We start from the raw sequence: 26,808 nt of genomic DNA, 5'->3' as shown, positions 1-26,808 counted from the left end.
TGTTGGAAAATGTAAACAGTGGAGACATAGCAGTTAATGCAGAACTTCTCAGCAAGAAAAAGATTAGCAAATTTATGTATAGCTTGCTTTGTTAAAACCACTCGTTATGTATACTTTGGTTAAAAGTAAATAAAAATATTTACTTTTTTTTTTTTTAAGATTTTACTTATTTATTTGAGACCGAAAGAATGAGAGAGACAGAGAGCACATGAGAGGGGGGAGGGTCAGAGGGAGAAGCAGGCTCCCTGCCAAGCAGGGAGCCCGATGCGGGACTCGATCCCGTGACTCCAGGATCATGACCTGAGCCGAAGGCAGTCACTTAACCAACTGAGCCACCCAGGCGCCCCTAAAAATATTTACTTTTGACTTTCACAAATATATTTGACTTTTACCACTTACCCATTTCACAGCAGAAGATACTAACAAACCTATATTTTTCATGAAATAACATCATCATTCTTCAGTACCCAGTGCTTGATTAATCCTCATGTTTTTACCAAATAGAATATTATGTATGAATTTGTTTTCCCCCTCTTTATTTACCTAGAACATTTATAAGTTTGCAATGCTGTTTAGTAAACTCATCTTTCTAAAATGAATGCTTAAAATAATAAGAGTTCCGTATATAAATGTCATTTTATTATATTAATAGAATTTCTAGGTTTGTGGAACATATTCAGGAACATAAAACGTTTCTACATTCTAAAAACTGAAAGTTTTCAGTATGTATAGAACTGCACTAATCATGATATTAAAGTATGCACAATAAGAATCATCTGTCCAATAAGGGTAGTCTGTTAAAATTAAATCAAAAACTAATGTCTGAAATGTTCAGCTGATTGGAATATAAATGAGAAGCTACTTCTTAAAATACTTCATACAGATAATGTTTTCTAGTTATTTTAAAAGTTAGATATTTCCTTTTCTCCTTACCTAATTTCTGTAGAAAAATTATGTATAAATATGAGACAATCAGAAATCTTATTTTAGAACATTAGTTCACTGAATAATATTTTTAACTCATGAAGATCAGCTGGTTTAATTTCTGAATTCCGTACGAGCATTATGGAGTTCTATTAAGTACTATGTAAGAATCTGTCAAAGAATCTCTGCTTCAAAAAGTTTATAATTTGCAAAGATTTTAATCAGCATAGTTTAAATTTACTAATACTTTAAAAAGCTACATACATTGTATATATGCCTTAAAATTGTAAATGAACTGAATTTTTATATAGCCTAAAGTTTCTTACTTTAGATTAGAGCAATGTTTGTCAAGACTATGGGTGGTCATTACATATTTTGGGAGTAAAAGAATGGAATGAAAAATATCAGAATAGAAAATGGCAACACATATGTGTATATTGGGTCACAATTTCTTACTGTAGGTCTTAGTTTTTAAGAGTCTGACTATATTAGAGCAAGTTTGCTTTCTAAACAAAAGTTTTTGCTAAAATTAAACTGAGAATTTTAGAGACTTCATGATTATAGTTATCATAGTAGTTAGCCATTGTGGAATACTTACTATGTTTTTGGCACTTCTTAGGAAGCTTCTTATTTAAACCTCAACAATACTGTATCCTCTTTGGTTAGGGGATGAAGTCGAGGCTTAGGAAGGTTAAATAACTACTTAGGTTCACCCTGTTCCAAGTGAAAGAGTCCGTATTTGAACACACAGTCTCATCTCTTAGTTGCCGCCTTATACAATCTGTGCAAAAGTTAATTGAGCTGATTTTGTTTTTCTAAAGGAAGTGACTGTTGAAATAATAAAATATTGGGATAATAGGAGATATGGGATGTATATTTTTCCCTTGTGGTCTCATCTTAATTAAAAATGATCCAAATACATACATAAAACATAGCTATATGTTGTATAAATAGAATTAAGAAGTAGAAGTACCTGTTTTCTGTTTTGCCAAGTTAATAAAATGTCTCATTTTCAGCTAATACTACCTACACTGACTTTATAGTTGCCATAGGCAGGATCTAAATAATTAACTTCATTCAGAGCCAAAATATCTTATTTCTCTCCTTAAATTGACATACTTGGGTATAGAACATCTTCCAATTAGAAATATAAAATTTGTTTTTTTATTTTTTCTTTAAGGATACACTAAAAAAATAATTTTTGTTGTAAAACTTATTGAAAAATACTTTATGTAAAATTTATTAATAGAATTGCTTAACTTATTAAATATTCTTACTAGAAATTTTGTCACAATTTAATTTTATTATATGAATAATATTTTTCTAACTCTGTAAGCTTTTCATTAACTGCCTAATGGAATCAGATTCATATATGGAAAAATCTACACACACTCTCAATACTTTGAGATTCTCAACTCAAGTGATCTTAATCTGTATCCAACTTCAGGCATCAATTCCCTAGCTATACCCTAGCCTGTCATTATCTATAACTGCACCTGGCAGATCTCAATTTAAACATCCTGCTTTCTGGCTACCATTTACTCTGCTCGCATTCTTGCTTGACCCTGCTACATCAGACATCCAAACCTGCCACTTCCTTGGCACTGCTTCTATGATGGTTTCTAATTACTTCCACATTGATAAATCTAATGGTAATTTCAGTCTTCCATTTTCTTAACCTGCCAGCAAAAATTAACATACTCACTTTTCCATCTAGAAATAACTTCTATTTACGTGGCTTCCATGGCACAAGTTTTCACTGCCTGCATCTTCTCAGAAAATCTGAAAACATCCTCTTCATATTCCTGATCTCAAAACATCAGGGTGTTGCCATGCGTAGTCCTTTAATTTCTGGCTTCCATGGCACAAGTTTTCACTGCCTGCATCTTCTCAGAAAATCTGAAAACATCCTCTTCATATTCCTGATCTCAAAACATCAAGGTGTTGCCATGCGTAGTCCTTTAATTTCCTCTTTTCTTTGGTGATTTCCTTCGGTGCCCTAGCTTTTTGCTTTCTGCATGTTGATATCTTTTGAATGAATTTATATCTCCTGCCCAGAATTCTCCCTTAATTCCAGTTTCAGTCATTCCATAGCTTCACTTCTGTCTGATAGGAATCTCAAGATATAACATGTATGAAACTAAAGTCTGTCCTTCCTCCTCCAGAAACCTGCTGCCTGTCATTCTTCCCCATCTGAGTGATCACCACTTGTATTCTTTCAATTGCTCAGGCTAAAAACCTTGGTATCATTCAGATTCTCTTTTTCTCACCCTGCGTGTAATCTAGCAGCATATCTTCTAAGCAGTTCTTCAAAATCTGTTCTCAGTCTAACCACTTAACATTGCTTCTCCCTTAGTTTTGATCGCTGCAGAAGCCTAGTCTCCTACCCTTAACATCCTGCAGTTTTCCACTAGCAGCAAAAATGTGAGTTAAATCATTCCACTTCTCTCCACTTCTCAAAACTCAGTTGCTTCTCTTATTACTCAGATAAAGCAATACTTTCATAGCTCACAAGAGTCTATATAAAGGTCTCATTTCTACCTTGCTCATTTCACTTCAGCCACATTGGTGCACCATGCTGTTCTAAAACAGGCCAGATACATTCCCACCTCAGGGCCTTTTGCACTCCTTTCTTCTCCCTGTAATATTCTTCCCCAATGTGTGAGTGGTTTACAAAACTCAATGAAGAGGAAATTCCCATGTCTGTATGTATTGTATTACATATGTAAATATCTGTGTATATTAATAGATAAGTGTCTGAAAGAAGAAATAAACAAATGTTAACAGTGGCTCTCTCTATAGACATTTTATTTATATTTTCTAAATTTTTGCAATGAGCAAGAATTATTTATGCAATCAGGAAAAAAGTACTCATTTTTATTAGAAAGACTAAAATGACCTCCCTTCCTCAGCTTCTTCCTCTAGCCTCCTTCCTACATAATGTTCTGTATCTTGATCTGTGTGCTGGTTATGTGGGTGTGTCCACTTTGGAAATTTATCATTATATACTAATGACCTGTGCATTTACACTTCAATAAAAAGAACAAAAAAAATCCACCAAAATAGAAAGCAGTACTGTTAGTATATTTTATGTAATTATTTAAATATTCTGGCTAATTTGCTCTTAAGTTTTCAGATCCACCTTAAGATTTCCTATTTATTTAATACCTTAATGAAAATCTCATTGACTATGACTATTAAAGAACTTCAGCTGCTAAATAGGGCATAAACAGTATTATTAGACTAAATTTAATGATGTAGGATTTCATGATGTAGGATTTCTTCAGAGAACATGTATTATTAGGTTTAGTATTTTAATGTTTCTTTCCAAAACTAACCAGGTATTCTAAAATGTATTTTATAATTCTTCATATGTCATTAGGTGTTTTACTGTTTTCTTGAGTCTAAGATAGGCAGGCAAGTTATTAACCAGAATTCAGTAGATTTAATAATATTTTCTAATATCTCTTTTTCATGTTTTAAAGATTCATTTAACTTTGTGGCACTGAAACTTAATTACATCTCTATTCTCCAATATGTGGGTACTCCTGTGTCTTATTTTATAGCAAGTTAAGCTGCTCCAGTTTAAAAAAGGCTTTTCCACTCACATAAATGATTTAGAAATAAGGAAAATATATAGTTTTACTGTGAAAACAAATTTTTACCAATACATATATCCCTTCAAAGAAGGCACTTTCCTTTGTGTCCATATATTCTATTTAATTTTAGTTAACTATTCAAACTGTAAATAACCTAAAATTGGTTGTATTACAGTTAAAAATATTTTCTATCTACAGCATCTCTGACTCATACTTTTTCTAAATCATAAACATATCATCAGAAGATATATTGAATTTATAGTGTGTAAATAGTTAAAGGTCATCCTGTATAATATAAATTATACTGTGGTGTTATGTGATTGAACTCTTCTCCCTTGAGAGATCTTAGTTTCCCCAAGTAATTATCTGTCAGAGTTATAATTACCATTTTGTTCCTAAAAAGCACACCGGGTTGTCTTTATTGTTCTTTATATATGTCCTACATATTTGTTCATCTATTCTTGCTATTATATCAGTATTTTAAATTTAGGATTTTTATGCTAGTGAGCACTTAGCTATGTGTGGTATATTTTAAAATATTTATTATATTTATATATCTTTCCTCCTTAAATCTAGATACAATTGAAAAGGAAATAAGAAAAATCTTCAGTATTCCAGATGAAAAGGAGACCAGATTGTGGAACAAATACATGAGTAATACATTTGAACCACTGAATAAACCAGACAGCACCATTCAGGATGCTGGTTTATACCAAGGACAGGTATTGTTTAGCAGTACTGTTTATTTTAAGCATACTATACATGAAGCTTTTTGGAGTCACAAACTTTATTAATATCTTGACAATCTATAATGGGTTCTACTGTCTCTGGCTTCGTCTTTCTAACTCATCTCTTCCCTATTCCTGTTGATCACTAGCAGTAAATTTTACTTCCCTCCTTGAGCTTGAGAATAACCTACTTTTTAAAAAGAAATTATTTTCCATCAATAAAACAGCTAATATAATAATATGGGTCTGCAAACTTTCTATAAGGAATCAAATAGTAAATATTTTTGGTTCTGTAGCCTGTATGGTCTCTGTTACAACTACAACTCTTCCACTGTAGTAACACAAAAGTCATGGACGATATGTAAACAACAGGCTTCATTTACAAAAGCAGTCAGTGAGCTAAGTGAACTGTACTTTGCCAGGCCCTGGTAAGGTATCAACCTCCAATTTGGTCTTTCTTTATAATATAATCCAAAGAAATGAATGTGTTAAGAAATGAAGACATTTAGACATACTCAGCAAGTCCTACTGATTCTACCCTCTAAATATTTCTTGAATTAATCTATTCCATTCTCAGCCCTGTCTTTCAGTAGTGTCTTAACAGGTCCCTCTGTGTCTAGTCTTTTGTATGTCCATTCTCAGTCTTCCATATTTCTGTTAGAACACTCTTTCTAAAATGTAAACCTCGATGTTTCTTTATTGTAAACCTTTCCTGGGTTCCCTAACAATTGTAGAATAAAGTCCAGGCACCTTAACACAGCATGTAAGTCAAGGTTTGACCTTGTGGCTAGTCTTCCAGCATCTTTAGATTATCCTTGCCTCATGATTTATACAATGATTCATACAATACCAAACTGAACTGCTTATAGTTCCCTAAGCATACTATGCTATTCCCAACTCCTGTGCTTTCATCTGTGTTATTCCATCTGCCTGTTGTACCCTTCTTCCCAGTGCCTGCATCCTTCCAGCAAAAAGTCCTTTTAAACATCAAAATATTCAAATTAACCACTCCATTCTATCATGTAGTCTAATCAGATCAGATTGTTCATTCTTCATTCTTCAGATTCCAGCCTCAAATGTCACCTCATCTCTTCAGCCTTTCCTGATCTGTTTTTCTCAATATGTATTTGAGGCATAAGGAGTTTTCTACTTTGGGGAAAAAATTACTCCCTTAACTTCATAATGATTTATGTATATGTCTTTTGTGACATTCATTATGTACTTTATTTATATGTTGAGCTTTTCCACTAGACTTTGAGTTCCTTGTTTTAGGACTTCGTGTCTATTTATTTTTGTTTTTATTTTTAGTATCTAACACAGCCTGGTCCTCTGATATATGGAGATTTTTATTTTGTTCTGTTTTATTAAAAATAGTTATTGACAGGAGCACCTGGGTGGCCCAGTTAGTTAAGCATCTGACTTCAGCCCAGGTCATGATCTCAGGGTTCGGTATCGAGCCCTGCATCTGGCTACCTGCTCAGTGGGGAATCTGCTTGTCCTTCTTCCTCTGCCCCTTCCCCTGTCTCTTTCTCTCTCATTCTCTCTCTCTCTCTCTCAAATACATAAAATCTTTAAAAAAATTATTATTGACATCAGTATTATGATACAAGTTGTGAAAAAAACCCAGAACAACTGAGGAAATTAATTTTTAGTAAATGTCTGCCATATGTCATGTATCGTAATAGGCTATAAAAACAGTGATTTTCATGGGACACCTGGGTGGTTCAGTCGGTTAAGTGGCTGCCTTCGGCTCAGGTCATGATCCCAGGCTCCTGGGATCAAGTTCCGCATCAGGCTTCTTGCTCGGCGGGGAGCCTGCTTCTCTCTCTGCTGCTGTTCCCCCTGCTTGTGCTCTCTCTCTCTCTCTGATAAATAAATAAAATCTTTAAAAAAAATAAAAACAGTGATTTTCAGACTTATTTTAGCTATTATAGTCTTAAATGAAATCTTGCAAAAAGTACTATGTATTATAATCAAAATTTGAGCTAACCTGATTAAAGCTGGAGTAAGGAACTCGGAACTCTCATGGTTAGGTAACACCCCGCTCCTTAGCCAGCCAGTTCCCTCTTTCACTCCTTAGTTACCATCTGTAGGTCTTGAGATAGTTCCAGGAGTACAGTTTGGAATACATAGAATCATTTCTTTAAAACTTTTCAGTGATTGAGCCTATGAAATGGTTTTTATTCTATCCATCATGTGCATTAGAAAACTGAGGCTTAGAGAATTTAAGTAATTTGATGTTCTTGATAGGAATGCATTTATCAGATTACAGGTGACAGTATATTATTTTAATAAGAAGAAGGTTAAATATCCTTACTAACATTTGATCTTTCAAAATAAGAATGTTTCAAAGAACATGCTTTAAATTTTCCAGATTTTGCAAGTTATTTTCTGACTGATGATAAATGAACTAAACATTATCCTGAACTTTTTTTTTTTAAGATCTATTTACTTATTTTAGAGAGAGAGCAAGAGCGAGCAGGGGGAGGGGCAGAGGGAGAGAAAGAAAATCTCCAGCAGACTCCACACTGAGTGCAAAGCCCATCTCAAGGCTCAGTCTCACAACCCTGAGATCATGACTTGAGCCTCAGTCAAAAGTCAGACTCTTAACCAACTGAGCTACCCAGGTGCCCCTGTCCTAGACTTTTTAAAATTTTTACTGAAATTAAAGTAAAATGAAACATCAGAAAATAAAACAAAGATACATTATTGAAGAGTTTCCCTCCCAAAATGGTGGTCTTTATCTCTTTCTCTTCCCTTAAGTGTGTGTGTGCACACACACACACATTTAATTTAATTTTGAAAACTTTCTAAGAAAATTCTCATCTTGGAAGTTTTAACCATGAGTAAAACTTCATTCAGAAAATAAAATATTGGGCGCCTGGGTGGCTCAGTTGGTTAAGCGACTGCCTTCAGCTCAGGTTATGATCTCAAGGTCCTGGGATCGAGCCCCACATCGGGCTCCCTGCTCAGAGGGGAGCCTGCTTCTCCCTCTCCCACTCCCCTTGCCTTGTGTTCCCTCTCTTGCTGTCTCTCTCTCTGTCAAATAAATGAATAAAAATCTTAAAAAATAAATAAATAAAATAAAATATTTGAGTAAAGGAGTGAATATTAACATTTCTGATGGCCTTCAATATTAATATCTGTGATTGTAAAAACATGAAATTTTAACATATATACTATTAGGAATTAAATTGTTATGGTTCAACTTTATTTATTTATTTGATTTTTCAGTTTTAGGACCTTCTATTAAAAAGCACACTACAAACAATGATACTAAATGCATAACTTTGAAATTCTTTGTAACTAAAGTCTTTCATTTTGTAACTGATTTGTCTTCCAAATGACTATGAAGTTTATATATATGCACATATATATGCATAGTATGAAGTATGTATATACACACACACAAATTTGTAATGCTTTAAATGTACTTCAAGGCATGTTTTCTCTCTCTATATATGTAGTTCATATCTAGGTATCTTAATAAGTTGCAGTAATGGAAAACTCTTCAGTTAAAAATCACTTACTAAATTCAATTTTACAAAAATACATAAATATATGATTATATCAGAATGATATCAGAAAATTGAGGAGAATGATTAATTGTGATAGGGATGAGGAATATGATTAGGGAGGGATTAGGGTAGTAAATACACAGTGTTCTTATTCTTTATATGCTATGTATACTTCATACATGTTCTTTGAATATAGGAAATAGTAATTTGTTTTTCCTTTTTTATTTAAATTCAGTTAATTAACAAATAATGTATTATTCGTTTCAGGGGTACAGGTCTGTGATTCATTAGTCCTATGTAATACCCAGTGCTCATTACAACACACACCCTCCCCAATGTCCATCACCCACTTACCCCATCCCTCCACCCACCTTCCCTCCAGCAATCCTCAGTTTGTGTCCCTAGATTGAGAGTCTCTTATGGTTTGTCTCCCTTTCTGATAACTTTAATATTTTAATTAGTGTACTCTTTGAACAAGCTGGTTCCATGAATTTTTCTGTTGATCAGATCTTTATCATTTGTTGTATGTATTCTGAAACAGTCTTATATTTTACATGGTTAGGATCCAAATGCCAACTTATAAATGGCCTGAAACATTCAGTCCACAAAAGTATTTTACCAAGAGTATGTCGAGTAGGTTACAAAATTGAAACTTTAAGAGTTGAAAGTGAATATCTAGAATGTATTCAAATTTGTAATGCCTTGAATTTATTTCAAGGCATGTTCTTATGTTATACTTCTCCCATGGAAATTTGGTTATTAACTTCTTATTGACATTATCACATAATTTCTTTTGCTTATTTAGTTATTTTTGCTTAGTTTCTTTGCACAGACTCACACATAGCAAAAACTGGAAAAAAGCCTTTTTTAAACAAGAAGATAAGAGGAAGGATTCTGTTATATTTTAGAATAAAGCATAGCTCTGCCTTGCCCTGTACTTTACATTTATTAGAGTTGCTTTCTGCCTTAACCATGCTGCAGTAAGGAACTTGAATCTGATTCTCACAAATGTGGCTCTATCATTTATACATTAAAAGATTCTATAATTTACATAGTAATAATGTAAATAAAGGCAAATTTTAAAGCCCCAAATAAATTATGTATAATCTGTAATTTGGAATTATCTGTGTCACTGTTTTTCAGGATTTGCGTAATAATAGCCAAGATTATACATCAGTATTTTTAACAACTGTGACCATTTATTGAACATCTGGGGTTTTTTGCATAGTACTATGTTACAGCCTGCAAATAGAAAAGAAGTAGAAAACATATTCCCTAAACTCAAGGAATTTATATTCTATTTATATTGCCCAGGTTTGGCATCAAAATGCAAATACCTCTTCACCTAGTCTACTCTGTCCTTTAAATAATTCCAGATTTACTTTAGCTTCTTAGTGTATCCAGCTAATCTTCTAAAGCTATTTTAACTTCAACTTTTTAAGGAAAAACACTCTTCTATTGTGTCATATTTACAGGTGTTAGTGATAGAACAGAAAAATGAAGATGGAACATGGCCAAGGGGTCCTTCTGCTCCTAAGTAAGTGCTCCCACTTTTTATGGTTGATTGCATGTTTTGAAGGCTTTGATTTCAGATAACAAAATCCAGAATGGTAGAAGATAGCCAATTGTATGTTGCAAGTATATATACCTACTTTATATTATAAAATTTTATTCTCAGTATAGAAGTTATGTGAATTTGTATTTAAATTAATATGCTATAATTTAAAGCCTTCCAAATCAAATCTCTTTTAGAATAAGGTACAGTGTACATATGTTGTAAATATTATGTTGCATTGTCTAATATGTCAAATCACTATTAAGCATTTTGTTTAATACTTTTCAAGCTTTTTGTGTTTTTTTAAAGTATCTGTTAAAGAATACTCTATCAAAATGAATTTGATATGAAAACAATATTTTTATTTATTTAAATGTTTTAGAATATAAAAGCACAAGTAGAGATAGAGGAGTGTAAGAATTGCTTCTGATGGTAAACAAGGGATGAAAGAATTAGAAATCTTTTAACTTTTTTTTTAACATGGTAAGAACCCTTAACTTGAGATCTACCCTCTTAACAAATTTTTAAGTGCACCATACAGTATTGTTAACTGTAAGCACATTGTTGTATAGTAGATCTCTAGAATCTATCCATCTTATGTAACTGAAACTTTATTCCCATTGCTCAGTAATTTCCCATTTCTCCCTTCCCCTAGCCCCTGGCAGCCATCATTGTAGTCTCTCTTTCTATGAGTATTTGACTAGTTTGGATATCTCATATAAGTGGAATCAGGTAGTTTTTGTCTTTCTATGATTGGCTTATTTTACCTAATATAATGTCCCCCAGGTTCAACCATGTTATCACATATGGCAAGATCTCCTTCCTTAAAAAAGACCTACTTCCTTAAAAAAAAAAAAAAGTCCAGATAATATTTCGTTGCATGTATATACATTTTCTTTATCCATTCATCCATCAGTGGACATTTAGGTTGTTTCCCTATCTTGGTATCGTAAATTGTACTGCAGTGAACATGGGCATGTAGTATCTCTTTGAGATGATTCCATTTCCTTTGGATATATACCCAGAAGTGAGATTTCTGGATTGTATGGTACTTCTATTTTTAATTTTTTGAGGAACCCTCATACTGTTTTCCATAGAAGCCACATCATTATACATTTCTACCAACAGTATACAAGTAAGTGTTCCAGTTTCTGCACATCCTTGAGAGCACTTGTTATCTTTTGTTCTTTTGATAATAGCCAGCCTAACAGGTATGAGGTGATATCTCATTGTGGATTGATTTGCATTTCCCCAATAATTACTGAAGTTGAGCATCTGTACCTGTGGACCATTTGTATGCCACTTTTTAATCTGGTTATTTGGGTTTTTTGCCATTGAATTGTAGGAATTTCTTATATATTTTGGATATTAAACCTTTATCAAATACATAGCTTAAAGATTTAAAAATAAGACCTGAAACTATAAAACTCTTAGAAGACATCTTAGTGAAAAAGCATCATCATGTCTGCCCAGGCAATGATTTCTTGAATATGACACCAAAACCCAAGCAACGAAAGCAGTAATAATAGACAAATGGGACTACATCAAACTAAAAAGTTTATGCACAGGAAGAGAAACAATAAACAGAGTGAAAACACAACATACAGAATGGGAGAAAATATTTTTAATGGTTTTAGAATGATCAGATCTACACTCCATTATCAAAAACACTTAGTGCTAGTTGTATTTCAATTTCAAACTTTTCAAACCTTTGAAAAGTAATATGGTGCATATGCCACCTATTATTTTAATATATCTATGGGTTCCAGGGGGACTCTCTTAATCAAACACATTAATATTCTGCAAATACTCACACTAAGTAGTTTAAAGGACTATAAATAGTTTCGTATCAGTTTAGGCTAGATTGCCCTCAAGTGAATTATAAAATAATTTTTAAATTTTCAGAGCTTTTGGAATTTCAGATTTTCTGATGAGGGATTGTAAACCTATATTTTGAAATCCTTAAAATAATGATTCTTGAATAAATTAAAAATAATTTTTTATTAATTGCTAACCTAGCAAATAAAAGAAAACTGATCTTTAAAACTGAAATGCATGGCCACGCTGAGCCAGCTTTGGGCACTCTGCACACCAGGTGTCCTCTTCTTCCTGTTCTGGTTAGCTGTGGAGGCCCTGAAGACCCTGAACCCCAAGGCCAAGGTGGCCCAAGCCCAGGCGGAACTGGAGATTAACATCAGTGTGGCCCAGGGGCTGCAGGACATGCTGAGCACCAACTTGGGGCCTAAGGGCACCATGAAGATGCTTGTTTCTGGTGCTGGAGACATCAAGCTTACTGAAGATGGCAATATGCTGCTTCGTGAAATGCAAATTCAACACCCAACAGCCTCCTTAATAGCCAAAGTGGCAACAACCTAGGATGACATAACTGGTGATGGTACCACTTCCAATGTCTTAATCATTGGAGAGCTACTGAAACAGGTGGATCTCTACATTTCTGAAAGTCTTCGTCCCAGAATAATAACAGAAGGACTTGAAGCTGCAAAGGAAAAGGCACGTCAGTTTTTGGAACAAGTGAAAGTAAGCAAAGAAATGGACTGGGAAACACTTACAAATGTGGCCAGAACATCTCTACCTCCTAAAGTACATGCTGAACTTCCTGATACCTTAATAGAAGCTGTAGTGGACTTCATTTTCGTCATTAAAAAACAAGGTGAACCTGTTGACCTTTTAATGTTTGAGATCATGGAAATGAAACAGAAATCTGAAACTGATACAAGCTTAATCAGAGGTCTTGTTTAGACCATGGGACACACATCCTGATAGGGGGGAAAAAAAAGAAGAAGAAGATGCATACATCCTCACGTGCACTGTGTCATTAGAATATGAAAAAACAGAAGTGAATTCTTTTTTTATAAGAGTTCAGAAGAAGAGGAACTTGTAAAAGCTGAAAGAAAATTCCTTGAAGATAGAGTTAAAAAATAATAGAACTGAAAAAGAAAGTCTGTGTGATTCAGATAAAAGATTCATTCAAAAGGGAATTGACCCCTTCAGATGCTCTTGCATAGAGTTAAAAGGAGAAATAGGGAAAGGCTGACTCTTGCTTGTGGCGGAGTAGCTCTAAATTCTTTTGATGACCTAAATCCTGATTGTTTTGGACATGCAGGACTTGTCTGTGAGTATACATTGGGAGAAGAGAAATTCACCTTTATTGAAAAATAACAATAACAATAGTAAAATAAAATAAAAAATAAATAAAAATAACAATCCTCACTCCATCATGTTATTGGTCAAAGGACCAAATAAGCACACACTCCCTCAAATCAAAGATGCAATAAGGGATGGTTTGAGGGCTGTTAAAAATGCTATTGATGATGGCTTTGTAGTTCTAGGTGCTGGGGCAGTGGAGGTGGCAATAACAAAAGCCTTGATTAAATATAAGCCCATTGTAAAGGGCAGGGCCCAGCTTGGAGTCCAAGCATTTGCTGATGCATTGCTCATTATTCCCAAGGTTCTTGCTCAGAACTCTGGTTTTGACCTTCAGGAAACACAAGTTCAAGCAGAACATTCAGAATCAGGTCAGTTTGTGGGTGTGGACTTGAATACAGGTGAGCCAGTGGTAGCAGCCGATGTAGACATATGGGATAACTATTGTGTAAAGAATAGCTTTACACAGTCCTGCATTGTGATTGCCACCAACATTCTCCTGGTTGATGAGATCATGAGAGCCAGAATGTCTTCTTGAAAAGGCTGAATTGAAGCTTCCCTTGTGTCATCTGAATCATGAAGACTCTACAGAGTGGTCCTAAGAAGAGGTCTGGAATTTTTGTCCAAGTTTCAAATGATTTTCAAAAGCATTTTCTTTTCCCATATGAAAAAAAGAGAACACTGACACTAAAATTCTGAAGTTCTGAAATTATAATTACAGTATTTTTTTAAATTGCACTTCAGTGTACACACATTAAGTAGGCCGTTTTTACCCAATGAACAGGATGTTTTGCTTTAGCTTCAGTGTTATAAAAGTACCAAGTTAGATAAGTATATGTTATCTACCTTGTTATTAAATGTTACTTGAAAAAAAAACAAAAAAATAAAATTCACCTTTAATGAGTGGTTCTCTATCCTTTTTATCTTAGGTGAAGTTTTTTCATTTAAATGTTTTATGAGTCTGTACTAAGTATATTAATTACATTTTATATTACTCCACTTAGGATTGAAGGGTAGAACTTAGTTTAAGAAGATATTGAAAGCACATGGTAGAATCATGTAAATTTCTTGACTGATGAAGTTTTAGAAGTTAGAAATGTTTTCTTTGTGAATATTTACTTTTAGTCTTTAGATTAGAACGACTCTTGTTTTTTTTTTCTAGCTTATCTTTAGATTGTTAAGTACTTGTTATAGTTATATAGTACTTTGAAATTTCAAAGTTGCTTGTGCCTTGATAAGTACCTTGAGTTCTAAGGATTTAGAGATCTTTTCTACCTAAGATTATTGATTTTTCACTTGAAAGATAAAACATTATTTTCTTTTATTACCATATCACAATAAATGTTGGTGAATGAAAGCACTGCTAGAAATGTGCTGAAGAGTTCCATTCTTCACTGAATCACCCAGAGTAATAGGAAACCCAAATTTCAAAGCATGAAAAGTTAAGTATCTACTTACTATAAAATGTGCCTAATACCATGTAATAGAATGAAATAAATTGCCCAGTGATAGTTTATTAGAATACAAAAAAAAAAAATTTTTTTTTTTTTTTTGAAATTAGCATCGATGTATGGAAAGACTTTCTGGAAACTAAGAATAAAAGGAAATTCTCCTAACTCAATAAAGTCCATATACCCAAAGTCTATAGCAAACATTATATTGAGAAATTTTGAACACAAACCAAATAGGATTGGAAGTTAAAAAAAGAAAAAAAAATTCACTACTTGCATATGATACAGTCATCTACGTAAAACCCAAAACCCATCAGCAGAATACTAAACCTGAGAAAATTCAGCAAGATTCTCTAAGACTAAATTTGTTAAATTAGGAGCGCCTGGATGGCTCAGTTGGTTAAGCATCTGCCTTTGGCTCAGGTCATGATCCCAGGGTCCTGGGATCAAGCCCTATGTCTAGCTCCCTGCTCAGTGGGGAGTCTGCTTCTCCGTCTGCCCCTTCCCCCACTCATGCATGCTCTCTCAAATACAATCTTTTAAGAAATTATAAAAATTAATGTTTTTTTAATCTCATTTTTTAATTATGCTAATCACCATACATTACATCATTAGTTTTTGATGGAGTGTTCCATGATTCATTGTTTGCGTATAACACCCAGTGCTCCATTCAGTACGTGCCCTCTTTAATACCCATCACCAGGCTAACCCATCCCCCCAACCCCCTCCCCTCTAGAACCCTCAGTTTGTTTCTCAGAGTCCATAGTCTCTCATGGTTCGTCTCCTGCTCCAATTTCCCCCCTTCATTTTTCCCTTCCTGATATCTTCTCTTTTTTTAATATATATTATAAAAAATTAATATGTTTTTATACCCAGAGGTCAGCAGCCTTTTTTATAAAGAACCAGATAATATTTTCAGCTTGTGGGCCATATGGTACCTGACTCAACTAAACTCTACCAATATAGCTGCTTTCAAACTATGAATTATGTCACCAAATGGGTGTGACTATGTTCCAGTAAAACTTTATTTACAAAAAAATATGGCAAACTGGAATTAGCTTGTGAGCCATAGATTTCTGACCCCTGCTATATACCATTAGTAACCCACTTAGAAAATAGCAGTGCTGTGAATTGTGTAAGACTGTTGAATCACAGACCTGTACCTCTAAAACAAATAATACATTATATGTTAAAAAAAAAAAAGAAGAAGAAGAAGAAGATAGCAGGAAGGGAAGAATGAAGGGGGGGAAATCGGAGGGGGAGATGAAACATGAGAGCCTATGGACTCTGAGAAACAAACTGAGGGTTCTAGAGGGGACAGGGGTGGGGGGATGGGTTAGCCTGGTGATGGGTATTAAAGAGGGCACATTCTGCATGGAGCACTGGGTGTTATACGCAAACAGTGAATCATGGAACACTACATCAACTAATAATGGGGGCGCCTGGGTGGCTCAGTTGGTTAAGCGACTGCCTTCGGCTCAGGTCATGATCCTGGAGTCCCGGGATCGAGTCCCGCATTGGGCTCCCTGCTCAGCGGGGAGTCTGCTTCTCCCTCTGACCCTCCTCCCTCTCATGCTCTCTGTCTCTCATTCTCTCTCTCTCTGTCAAATAAATAAATAAAATCTTTAAAAAAAAAAAAAGAAAAATATTTCATTAAAAAAAAACTAATAATGTATGGTGATTAACATATAATAAAAAAAATAGTATAACAAAGATTAACCTGATTAGGAATGCATAAAACCTTCATGGGAAATAACTAACTTTATAAAGACAAAAGATTATCATGTACAATATGCCTTAACCTAGTGATGCCTGTTTCTCTAAATCTATCATGTCACTGTCTCCTATTAAAAATTCTATCCTGACTTTTTGTGTGTGTGTGTGAGAAACTTCACAAACTCATTCTAAAATTAACATTTACCAATAAAGGTCCAAGATTAAGTCACTTTCAATAAAGAAGAGGAAGGAAGTACTGGACCTATTAGACAGTGAGGATTACTACGAAGTTATAATATTGAAAACAGTATGATGCTAGCAAAAGAAAGACCAAATACACTGGAATAAATTAATGAGCTCAAAAAAAAAAAAAAACACCTCATGTATATATGAAAACTTGATTAAGTGGCACCCCTAGGGAGTAAGAAACAGATTGCTTAAAGCAGATAGGTGCCTAGATTTTATTAGGAGAGCTAGCTATTTGTAGAAAAAAACAGGATCACTACATTACACATGATAAACTCAAAAAATATAAATTTGGGGGCACCTGGGTGGCTCATTCTGTTGAGCATCCACATCTAGGTTTCAGCTCAGGTCATGATCTTAGAGGATGAGCCCTGCATTGGGCTGCTTACTCAGCAGGGAGTCCGCTTGAGGATTCTCTCCCTCTGCTCCTCTCCCACTTGTGTGTGCCCTCCTGCACTCTAAAATAAATAGATAAATCTTTTAAAAAAAAAAAAAAAGGAAACGTAAAACGTCAAAGCTCATAAGAAATTTCAGAGAATATCTGTATTTTAGGAACAGAGAACATAATGTGAAAATTAGTGGGTTTGATTACATCAAAATTAAGTATTTCTGTTATAGGAACCATACATTGAAGTGAAAGGTCAAATGTCAGTTTTTTAATATCTAAAACCTACATGAGAATAATACTTATAATGTAGAAAGAACTGCTATACAGTAACAGAAACAAAGCAGAAATCTAAAAAATAAATGAAAGAGGGGCACCTGGCTGACTCAGTCCGTTAAGAGTCTGCCTCTTGGTTTTGGCTCAGGTCATGATCTCAGGGTGGTGAGATTGAGCCCAGAATGGGGCTCCATGCTCGGTGTGGAGCCTGCTTAAGATTCTCACTGTCCCTCTCTCTCTGCCCCTCCCCCCCCCAAAAAAAAGGAAAGAGAAAAATGAATGGTGGTATGTTGTAGAATACCAATGCAGCAAGTAGACGTAACAATGGTGAGATCTTTAAAACTGGATACGGTTAAAATACACAGTTGAGAGAAAAGAAAAAACAAAGTGAGATTTTTAATTCAGTACTATTTATGTAAATTTAAAACAACACATTACATGAAAATATATTTAAGAATGTAACGAAAGCACTTAGAGTAGAGGAAAATAGTACAGATTAGAAAAATAAAAGTTTAAAGAATTATCACTTCTTTTATTTATATGTCTATAAGTAAAGTAAGCATTTTTTCTGGATGAATGCCAGCTTTAAAAAGTGGAATTCTATGTATTTATTGAAGTCACATTATAAGCACTTGTAACTTAGACAAATTTAACTCCAGCAGAGGGCTTGTAATCTTAGGCCCTCAAGAAAGAAATTTCAAGATATTAATATATAGAACATTCTGGGGGCGCCTAGGTGGCTCAGTCATTAAGCGTCTGCCTTTGGCTCAGGTCATGATCCCAAGGTCCTGGGATTGAGCCCTGCATCAGGCTCCCTGCTCAGCGGGAGCCTGCTTCTCCCTCTCCCACTCCCCCTGCTTGTTGTTCCCTCTCTTGCTGTGTCTCTCTCTGTCAAATAAATAAATAAAATCTTTAAAAATATATATATAGAGAGAGAGAGAGAACATTCTGTTTTATAAACTCAAAATTGCTATTTTATCTGTCAGGATATAACCCCTGGTCCTCAACATGGTGTGAAGATACTAGTAGTTCTAATAAACATCACTAACCTGGGATTTGTCCAGTGCTCATATTGCTTACTACATACCCAGTTCCTACATAGAGTATCAAAAGTTGAAGGAAAAACATTACAAGTTGTAATATGGTGATAGAAGAAAGAATCACTGTTGAGTTTGTTAAAAATGGTTTCCTAGGCCCCATCACCAGAATTTCTAATTTGGTAGCACTGGGTGGAGTGGAGCTCCTGAATTAATGGTTCTAGTAAGTTCACAGGTGATTCTAATGCTTTTGGTCTTAGAATCACATTTTGAGACATTTTGTAGATAATGTTTCTTAATATTTACTGTGTGAACCACCATAGGATGAACAGAATATAAAGATAAATCTTTATGTTGGGCCCAGGAATCTGCATTTTTAGGTGCCGGTTATGAACAAGTAGGCATATGTTTCCTGAAACAGAAGAATGTCCTGGGCCCAGTTTTATCAGAATTGAGACCATATATCCTCAGCTAAAACTAAATTTTTGTGCTACTTGATTGAGAAGAAATGCTAAATATTAAAAAATGTTAAGGGTAAAATACAATTTTGTTTAAAACATGTAGTCCTGTAGTTACAAAAATGCACATACCCTGAAACAACTCAAAATCTGTATTAGAAATCTAAAGCTACCAAAAAAATATTCAAGAGTTTTCTGTCTGGATTTTTCTGCTAGATACCGTGTGATTTGAAATTTACGTCTTTATATTCATGTTATATTTTTAAAATACTCAAGTGCTTAGTTTTTTCAGAACTTGCATTTCTAATCTAGTTTTTCTGATTTCTTACAACCTCTCAAAACATAGTGTTTTGCAGTAATACCTTAGAAAAGTCTTAACCTGAGGTTTTCTGTTCTGTTAAATTTGACATGTTGGCATCAGGTACATAGTGTATTCAGTGAGAGATATATGCCTAGTTAAATCTTGTATTTCTAAAAAAATAAAGTAGAATAATTGTAAAAGCATAGCAGTTCCTAAAGAGACAAGAAACCTAATCAATAGATTATATCCCTTACTTTCCAGAGTTTGTTGAATGTTAACAATTTATCCCTTAGCCATAGCTTCTGAGACACAACTCTATTAAATTTTGACTAAGTTGTACAATTAATTTTTTTCTGTATGGTTTTATTTAGGTATAGTTATTTCAAAGAATGGCTTTAGATTATTAATATTACAGAAAAAACCCTAAATTCCTCTTGTGGGAGTAAGCACATTCAGACATTTTCATTAATTCAAAAATATTGACAAAAGACATGTGATTAAGTATCTTGTCAATAAAAGTTAAGGGTCATTGATGATTGTGAAAAGGCAGTTTTCATGGGCTAGAAAACATCCAAAGAAGAATCCAAAATTAACTACATAAGGCATGAGAGGCCAAAAATAATCAAATGGAAAACTAAGCTAGTAGTTCTTACTCATACATTGTCTCTCTGCCATCTGTGTTGTTCCGATTAACAAAATACCAAATTGGTGACCAAAACACTAAGTATAAACTTAATCTGGTGCCATATTAGTTTTTTGTTATTTGAATATATACCTCCTTTCCTAGGTATTTGTCACCTAAAGATAGGCATCATAATAATGTTAAAAAGAAGTTCCTGTGTGCTATTTACCAAATAAACTGCTTTTTTCTGGTTATTTTAACTATCCAAACTCCAAATCCTTTTTAGAAATGCTTGTGCCTACACATAAGCACACTCCCAATGACTGTACTTTGAGGTTTCTCATTTTAATACTCATTAAGATCCTGAGTTTATATGCACACTCCTTTGAAATGCTTAAAATGCACATGGATTAAATAAATCTTTCCTTCCGCTAGACACTGTACCAACTTTCTGTTGTGGAAAGATAATTTCAATCTAGTTACCCGTACCACGTCTCCCAAGTTTTGCCAAAAGCATGGTCACAGTTGAGTTCAGTAACTAGTGTTAGATTTGAAATTTAAAAGCTGTATCCAGATTTAATTGAAGTTATGAAATTTAGACAGTATATTTTATGCATAAATGAATATAATTTAAGTTTATGATTTTTATATAGATACTTGATATGTACAGGTACTCACAAATAATTATTGAATATTTTCTTTCTTTTTTTCTTTTTGTTCCCTGGTTTGATCCAAAAAGGATTTGAGCAATTTGCAGTAATACACATGAGTCAAGGTTAACTATATGAATAGATACAGAAATCACTCAAATGTAAAATAAATTTGGTCACTGTAAGGTGAAACCAGAGAAGTTAGCTGGCAGGAGCAAGTAAGGGCTTTTGAAGTTATCAAAATTGATCTGCAAATGTATGGACTTGTTTTGGGTCCTGATTCAAATCAACCAACTGGGGAGAAAAGATACTTTTTTTTTTTTTAATTTTTTTATGGTTATATTAATCACCATACATTACATCATTAGTTTTTTGTTTTGTTTTTTTTAAAGATTTTATTATTTGACAGAGAGAGACACAGCGAGAGAGGAAACACAAGCAGGGGGAGGGGGAGAGGGAGAGGGAGAAGGAGGCTTCCCACAGAGCAGGGAGCCCGATGTGGGACTCGATCCCAGGACTCCAGGATCATGACCTGAGCCGAAGGCAGTCGCTTAACCGACTGAGCCACCCAGGCGCCCACATCATTAGTTTTTGATGTAGCGTTCCATGATTCGTTGTTTGTGCATAACACCCAGTGCTCCATGCAGAACGTGCCCTCATTAATACCCATCACCAGGCTAACCCATCCTCCCACCCCCCTCCCCTCTAGAACCCTCAGCCTGTTTTTCAGAGTCCATCGTCTCTCATGGTTCATCTCCCCCTCCGATTTCCCCCCCTTCATTCTTCCCCTCCTGCTATCTTCTTTTTTTTTTTTTCTTAACATATATTGCATTATTTGTTTCAGAGGTACAGATCTGTGATTCAACAGTCTTGCACAATTCACAGCACTCACCATAGCAGATACACTCCCCGGTGTCTATCACCCAGCCACCCCATCCCTCCCACCCACACCACTCCAGCAACCCTCAGTTTGTTTCCTGAGATTAAGAATTCCTCATATCAGTGAGGTCATATGATACATGTCTTTCTCTGATTGACTTGTTTCGCTCAGCATAACACCCTCCAGTTCCATCCACGTCGTAGCAAATGGCAAGATCTCATTCCTTTTGATGTCTGCATAATATTCCATTGTGTGTATGTGTGTGTGTGTGTGTGTGTATATATATATATATATCACATCTTCTTTATCCATTCATCTGTCGATGGACATCTTGGCTCTTTCCACAGTTTGGCTATTGTGGACATTGCTGCTATAAACATCGGGGTGCATGTACCCCTTCAGATCCCTACATTTGTATCTTTGGGGTAAATACCCAGTAGTGCAATTGCTGGACCATATGGTAGCTCTATTTTCAACTTTTTGAGGAACCTCCATACTGTTTTCCAGAGTGGCTGCACCAGCTTGCATTCCCACCAACAGTGTAGGAGGGTTCCCCTTTCTCCACATCTCTGCCAACATCTGTCATTTCCTGACTTGTTAATTTTAGCCATTCTGACTTGTGTGAGGTGGTATCTCATTGAGGTTTTGATTTGGATTTCCCTGATGCCGAGCGATGTTGAACACTTTTTCATGTGTCTGTTGGCCATTTGGATGTCTTCTTTGGAAAAAGGTCTGTCCATGTCTTCTGCCCATTTCTTGCTTGGATTCTTTGTTCTTTGGAGGTTGAGTTTGATAAGTTCTTTATAGATTTTGGATACTAGCCCTTTATCTGATATGTCATTTGCAAGTATCTTCTCCCATTCTGTCAGTTGTCTTTTGGTTTTGTTGACTGTTTCCTTTGCTGTGCAAAACTTTTTATCTTGATGAGGTCCCAATAGTTCATTTTTGCTCTTGCTTCTCTTGCCTTTGGCAATGTTTCTAGGAAGAAGTTGTTGCAGTGAGGTCAAAGAGATTGCTGCCTGTGTTCTCCTCTAGGATTTTGATGAACTCCTGTCTCACATTTTGTCTTTCCTCCATTTTGAGTCTATTTTTGTGTGTGGTGTAAGGAGATGCTCCAGTTTCATTCTTCTGCATGTGGCTGTCCAATTTTTCCAACATCTGTTGAAGAGACTGTTTTTTTCCATGGGACATTCTTTCCTGCTTTGTCAAAGATTAGTTGACCATAGAGTTGAGGGTCCATTTCTGGGCTCTCTATTCTATTCCATTGATCTCTGTGTCTGTTTTTGTGCCAGTACCATACTGTCTTGATGACAGCTTTGTAATAGAGCTGGAAGTCCGGAATTGTGATGCCGCCAGCTTTGCTTTTCTTTTTCAACATTCTTCTGGCTCTTCAGGGTCTTTTCTGGTTCCATACAAATTTTAGGATTATTTGTTCCATTTCTTTGAAAAAAGTGGATGGTATTTTGATGGGGATTGCATTGAATGTGTAGATTGCTCTAGGTAGCATTGACATCTTCACAATATTTGTTCTTCCAATCCATGAGCATGGAACGTTTTTCCATTTCTTTGTGTCTTCCTCAATTTCTTTCATGAGTATTTTATAGTTTTCTGAGTACAGATCCTTTGCCTCTTTGGTTAGATTTATTCCTAGGTATCTTATGGTTTCGGGTGTAATTGTAAATGGGATCGACTCCTTAATTTGTCTTTCTTCTGTCTTGTTGTTTGTGTATAGAAATGCCACTGATTTCTGTGCACTGATTTTATATCCTGCCACTTTACTGAATTCCTTTATGAGTTCTAGCAGTTTGGGGGTGGAGTCTTTTGGGTTTTCCACATAAAGCATATCATCTGCAAAAAGTGAGACTTTCACTTCTTCTTTGCCGATTTGGATGCCTTTTATTTCCTTTTGTTGTCTGATTGCTGAGGCTAGGACTTCTAGTTCTATGTTGAACAGCAGTGGTGATAGTGGACATCCCTGCCGTGTTCCTGACCTTAGGGGGAAAGCTCTCAGTTTTTCCCCATTGAGAATGATGTTCGCTGTAGGTTTTTCATAGATGGCTTTTATGATATTGAGGTATGTACCCTCTATCCCTATACTCTGAAGAGTTTTAATCAAGAAAGGATGTTGTACTTTGTCAAATGCTTTTTTTGCATCTATGGAGAGGATCATATGATTCTTGTTCTTTCGTTTATTGTATCACGTTGATTGATTTGCGGATGTTGAACCAACCTTGCAGCCCAGGGATAAATCCCACTTGGTCGTGGTGAATAATCCTTTTAATGTACTCTTGGATCCTTTTGTCTAGTGTTTTGGGGAGAATTTTTGCATCCATGTTCGTCGGGGATATTGGTCTGTAATTCTCCTTTTTGATGGTGTCTTTGTCTGGTTTTGGGATCAAGGTAGTGGTGGCCTCATAAAACGAGTTTGGAAGTTTTCCTTCCATTTCTATTTTTTGAAACAGTTTCGGAAGAATAGGTATTAATTCTTCTTTAAATGTTTGGTAGAATTCCCCTGGGAAGCCATCTGGCCCTGGGCTTTTGTTTTTTGGGAGATTTTTGATGACTGCTTCAATTTCCTTAGTGGTTATAGGTCTGTTCAGGTTTTCTATTTCTTCCTGGTTCAGTTTTGGTAGTTGATACATCTCTAGGAATGCATCCATTCCTTCCAGATTATCTAATTTGCTGGCATAGAGTTGCTCATAATATGTTCTTATAATTGTTTGTATTTCTTTGGTGTTGGTTGTGATCTCTCCTCTTTCATTCATGATTTTGTTGATTTGGGTCATTTCTCTTTTCTTTTTGATAAGTAGGATGCTCTTTAGCCTCCATGTATTTGAGTTCTTTCTGACTTTCCTCTTGTGATTGAGTTCTAGTTTCAAAGCATTGTGGTCTGAAAATAGGCAGGGAATGATCCCAATCTTTTGGTACCGGTTGAGACCTGATTTATGACCTAGGATGTGATCTATTCTGGAGAATAGAGAAGAATGTATATTCCGTTGCTTTGGGATGGAATGTTCTGAATATGTCTGTGAAGTCCATTTGGTCCAGTGTGTCATTTAAAGTCTTTATTTCCTTGTTGATCTTTTGCTTAGATGATCTGTCCATTTCAGTGAGGGGGGTGTTAAAGTCCCCCACTTTTATTGTATTGTTGTCAATGTGTTTCTTTGCTTTTGTTATTAATTGCCTTATATAATTGGCTGCTCCCATGTTAGGGGCATAGGTATTTACAATTGTTAGATCTTCTTGTTGGGTGGACCCTTTAAGTAGGTTATAGTATCCTTCCTCATCTCTTATTACAGTCTTTGGTTTAAAATCTAATTTGTCTGATATAAGGATTGCCACCCCAGCTTTCTTTTGGTGTCCATTAGCATGGTAAATCGTTTTCCACGCCCTCACTTTCAATCTGGGGGTGTCTTTGGGTCTATAATGAGTCTCTTGCAGACAGCGTATCGATGGGTCTTGTTTTTTAATCCAATCTGATAGCCTGTGTCTTTTGATTGGGGCATTTAGCCCATTTACATTCAGGGTAACTATTGAAAGATAGGAATTTAGTGCCATTGTATTGCCTGTAAGGTGACTGTTACTGTATATTGTCTGTGTTCCTTTCTGGTCTATGTTGCTTTTAGGGTCTCTCTTTGCTTAGAGGATCCCTTTCAGTATTTCTTGTAGGGCTGGTTTTGTGTTTGCAAATTTTTTTAGTTTTTGTTTGTCCTGGAAGCTTTTTATCTCTCCTTCTATTTTCAGTGACCGCCTAGCTGGATATAGTATTCTTGGCTGCATATTTTTCATTTAGTGCTCTGAATATATCATGCCAGTCCTTTCTGGCCTGCCAGGTCTCTGTGGATAGGTCTTTTGCCAATCTAATGTTTCTACCATTGTAGGTTACATATCTCTTTTCCCGAGCTCCTTTCAGGATTTTCTCTTTGTCTATGAGACTCGTAAGTTTTACTATTAGGTGTTGACCTATTTTTATTGATTTTGAGAGGGGTTCTCTGTGCATCCTGGATTTTGAGGCCTGTTTCCTTCCCAAATTAGGGAAGTTCTCTGCTGTAATTTGCTCCAATATACCTTCTGGCCCTCTCTCTCTTTCTTCTTCTTCTGGGATCCCAATTATTCTAATACTGTTTCGTCTTACGGTATCACTTATCTCTCGAATTCTGCCCTTGTGATCCAGTAGTTGTTTATCTCTCTTTTTCTCAGCTTCTTTATTTTCCATCATTTGGTCTTCTATATCACTGATTCTCTCTTCTGCCTCATTTATCCTAGCAGTTAGCGCCCCCATTTTTGATTGCACCTCATTAATAGCCTTTTTGATTTCGACTTGGTTAGATTTTAGTTCTTTTATTTCTCCAGAAAGGGTTTCTCTTAATAATTTCCATGCTTTTTTCAGGCCCAGCTAGTATCTTTAAAGTGATGATTCTGAACTCTACATCCAACATCATACTAATGTCCGTATTGAGTAGGTCCCTGGCAGTCGGTACTACCTCTTGTTCTTTTTGTTGAGTGATTTTTTTCCGTCTTGTCATTTTGTCCAGAGGAGAATAGATTAATGAATGAGAGAACAAAATGCTAACAGGGAACAACGTCCTCAGAAAATATACTCTAAACAAATCAGAAAAGACCTGAAGCCAGGGGAAAATAAAGGGAAAGAAAGAAAAAAGAAAAAGAAAAAGATAAAAACAAACAAAAACCAAAAAAAAAAAAAACACAGTATGATCAAATATGATCAGGCTGGTGCATAGACCAGTGCCACATACTAGATTTGGGGTATATTTTGGTCTGTTAGAAGAAGTGCCTCCCAGAATTTTAAATAAAGAAAAACTTATGTATGTACAAAAATAAGGGTTGATATGATGAAGGGATGGAATATGACTGTAAAGATGAAAATTATAAAAAATTTTATAAAAGGAATTGATAAGAAGTTGTTTGAAAAAAGAAAGAAGAGGATTTAAAAAAACAAAAGAAAGGGGGAGAATGTGATCAGGCAGGAGAGTAGAACAAAACCATACACTAGAGATTTAGGGTATTTTTGATCTGTTAGAAGAAACTATCTCAAAATTGGAAAGAGAGAACAACTTATATATATATATGCCAAAAATAAGGGCAACTACTATGAAGGGATAGAATATGACTCTAAAAATGAAAAATAAAAATTTTTTTCAGAAAAGGGATTGATAAGATGTTGGTTGAAAAAGGGAAAAAGATGGGGCGCCTGGGTGGCTCAGTCATTAAGTGTCTGCCTTTGGCTCAGGTCATGATCCCAGGGTCCTGGGATCGAGCCCCGCATCGGGCTCCCT

General features: G+C 35.2%; 1 protein-coding gene and 1 pseudogene across 7 annotated transcripts in view; both read left to right on the top strand.

Annotated features, from left to right (window-relative positions):
- Window positions 1-26,808, top strand: part of USP15 (ubiquitin specific peptidase 15) — a 127,855-nt gene that overhangs the window by 42,131 nt on the left and 58,916 nt on the right. For 5 of the 6 annotated variants that reach the window (XR_004678734.1, XR_004678735.1, XM_035002247.1 and 2 more), the window contains 2 exons: window positions 5,100-5,245; window positions 10,245-10,306. Coding sequence is in view for 4 of the 6 variants with exons in the window: in XM_035002247.1 (XP_034858138.1) it covers window positions 5,100-5,245; window positions 10,245-10,306 (208 nt within the window). In the remaining 2 variants the exon portion in view is untranslated. Of the gene's footprint in view, window positions 1-3,280; window positions 3,529-5,099; window positions 5,246-10,244; window positions 10,307-26,808 lie in introns of those variants that run through there. The other variant, XM_035002253.1, reaches the window with a different exon arrangement.
- On the top strand, window positions 11,387-15,033 carry LOC118008639 (annotated as a pseudogene). The gene is made up of 2 exons (XR_004678736.1): window positions 11,387-13,502; window positions 13,543-15,033. The product of XR_004678736.1 is annotated as a T-complex protein 1 subunit zeta-like (transcript).

The sequence above is a fragment of the Mirounga leonina genome, unplaced genomic scaffold, assembly GCF_011800145.1.
Source record: "Mirounga leonina isolate KUSES-001 unplaced genomic scaffold, KU_Mleo_1.0 Mir_126, whole genome shotgun sequence".
Lineage (NCBI taxonomy): Eukaryota > Metazoa > Chordata > Mammalia > Carnivora > Phocidae > Mirounga > Mirounga leonina.
Note: the sequence above shows the minus strand (reverse complement) of the source record. Positions and strands in the feature narration are given on the sequence as shown.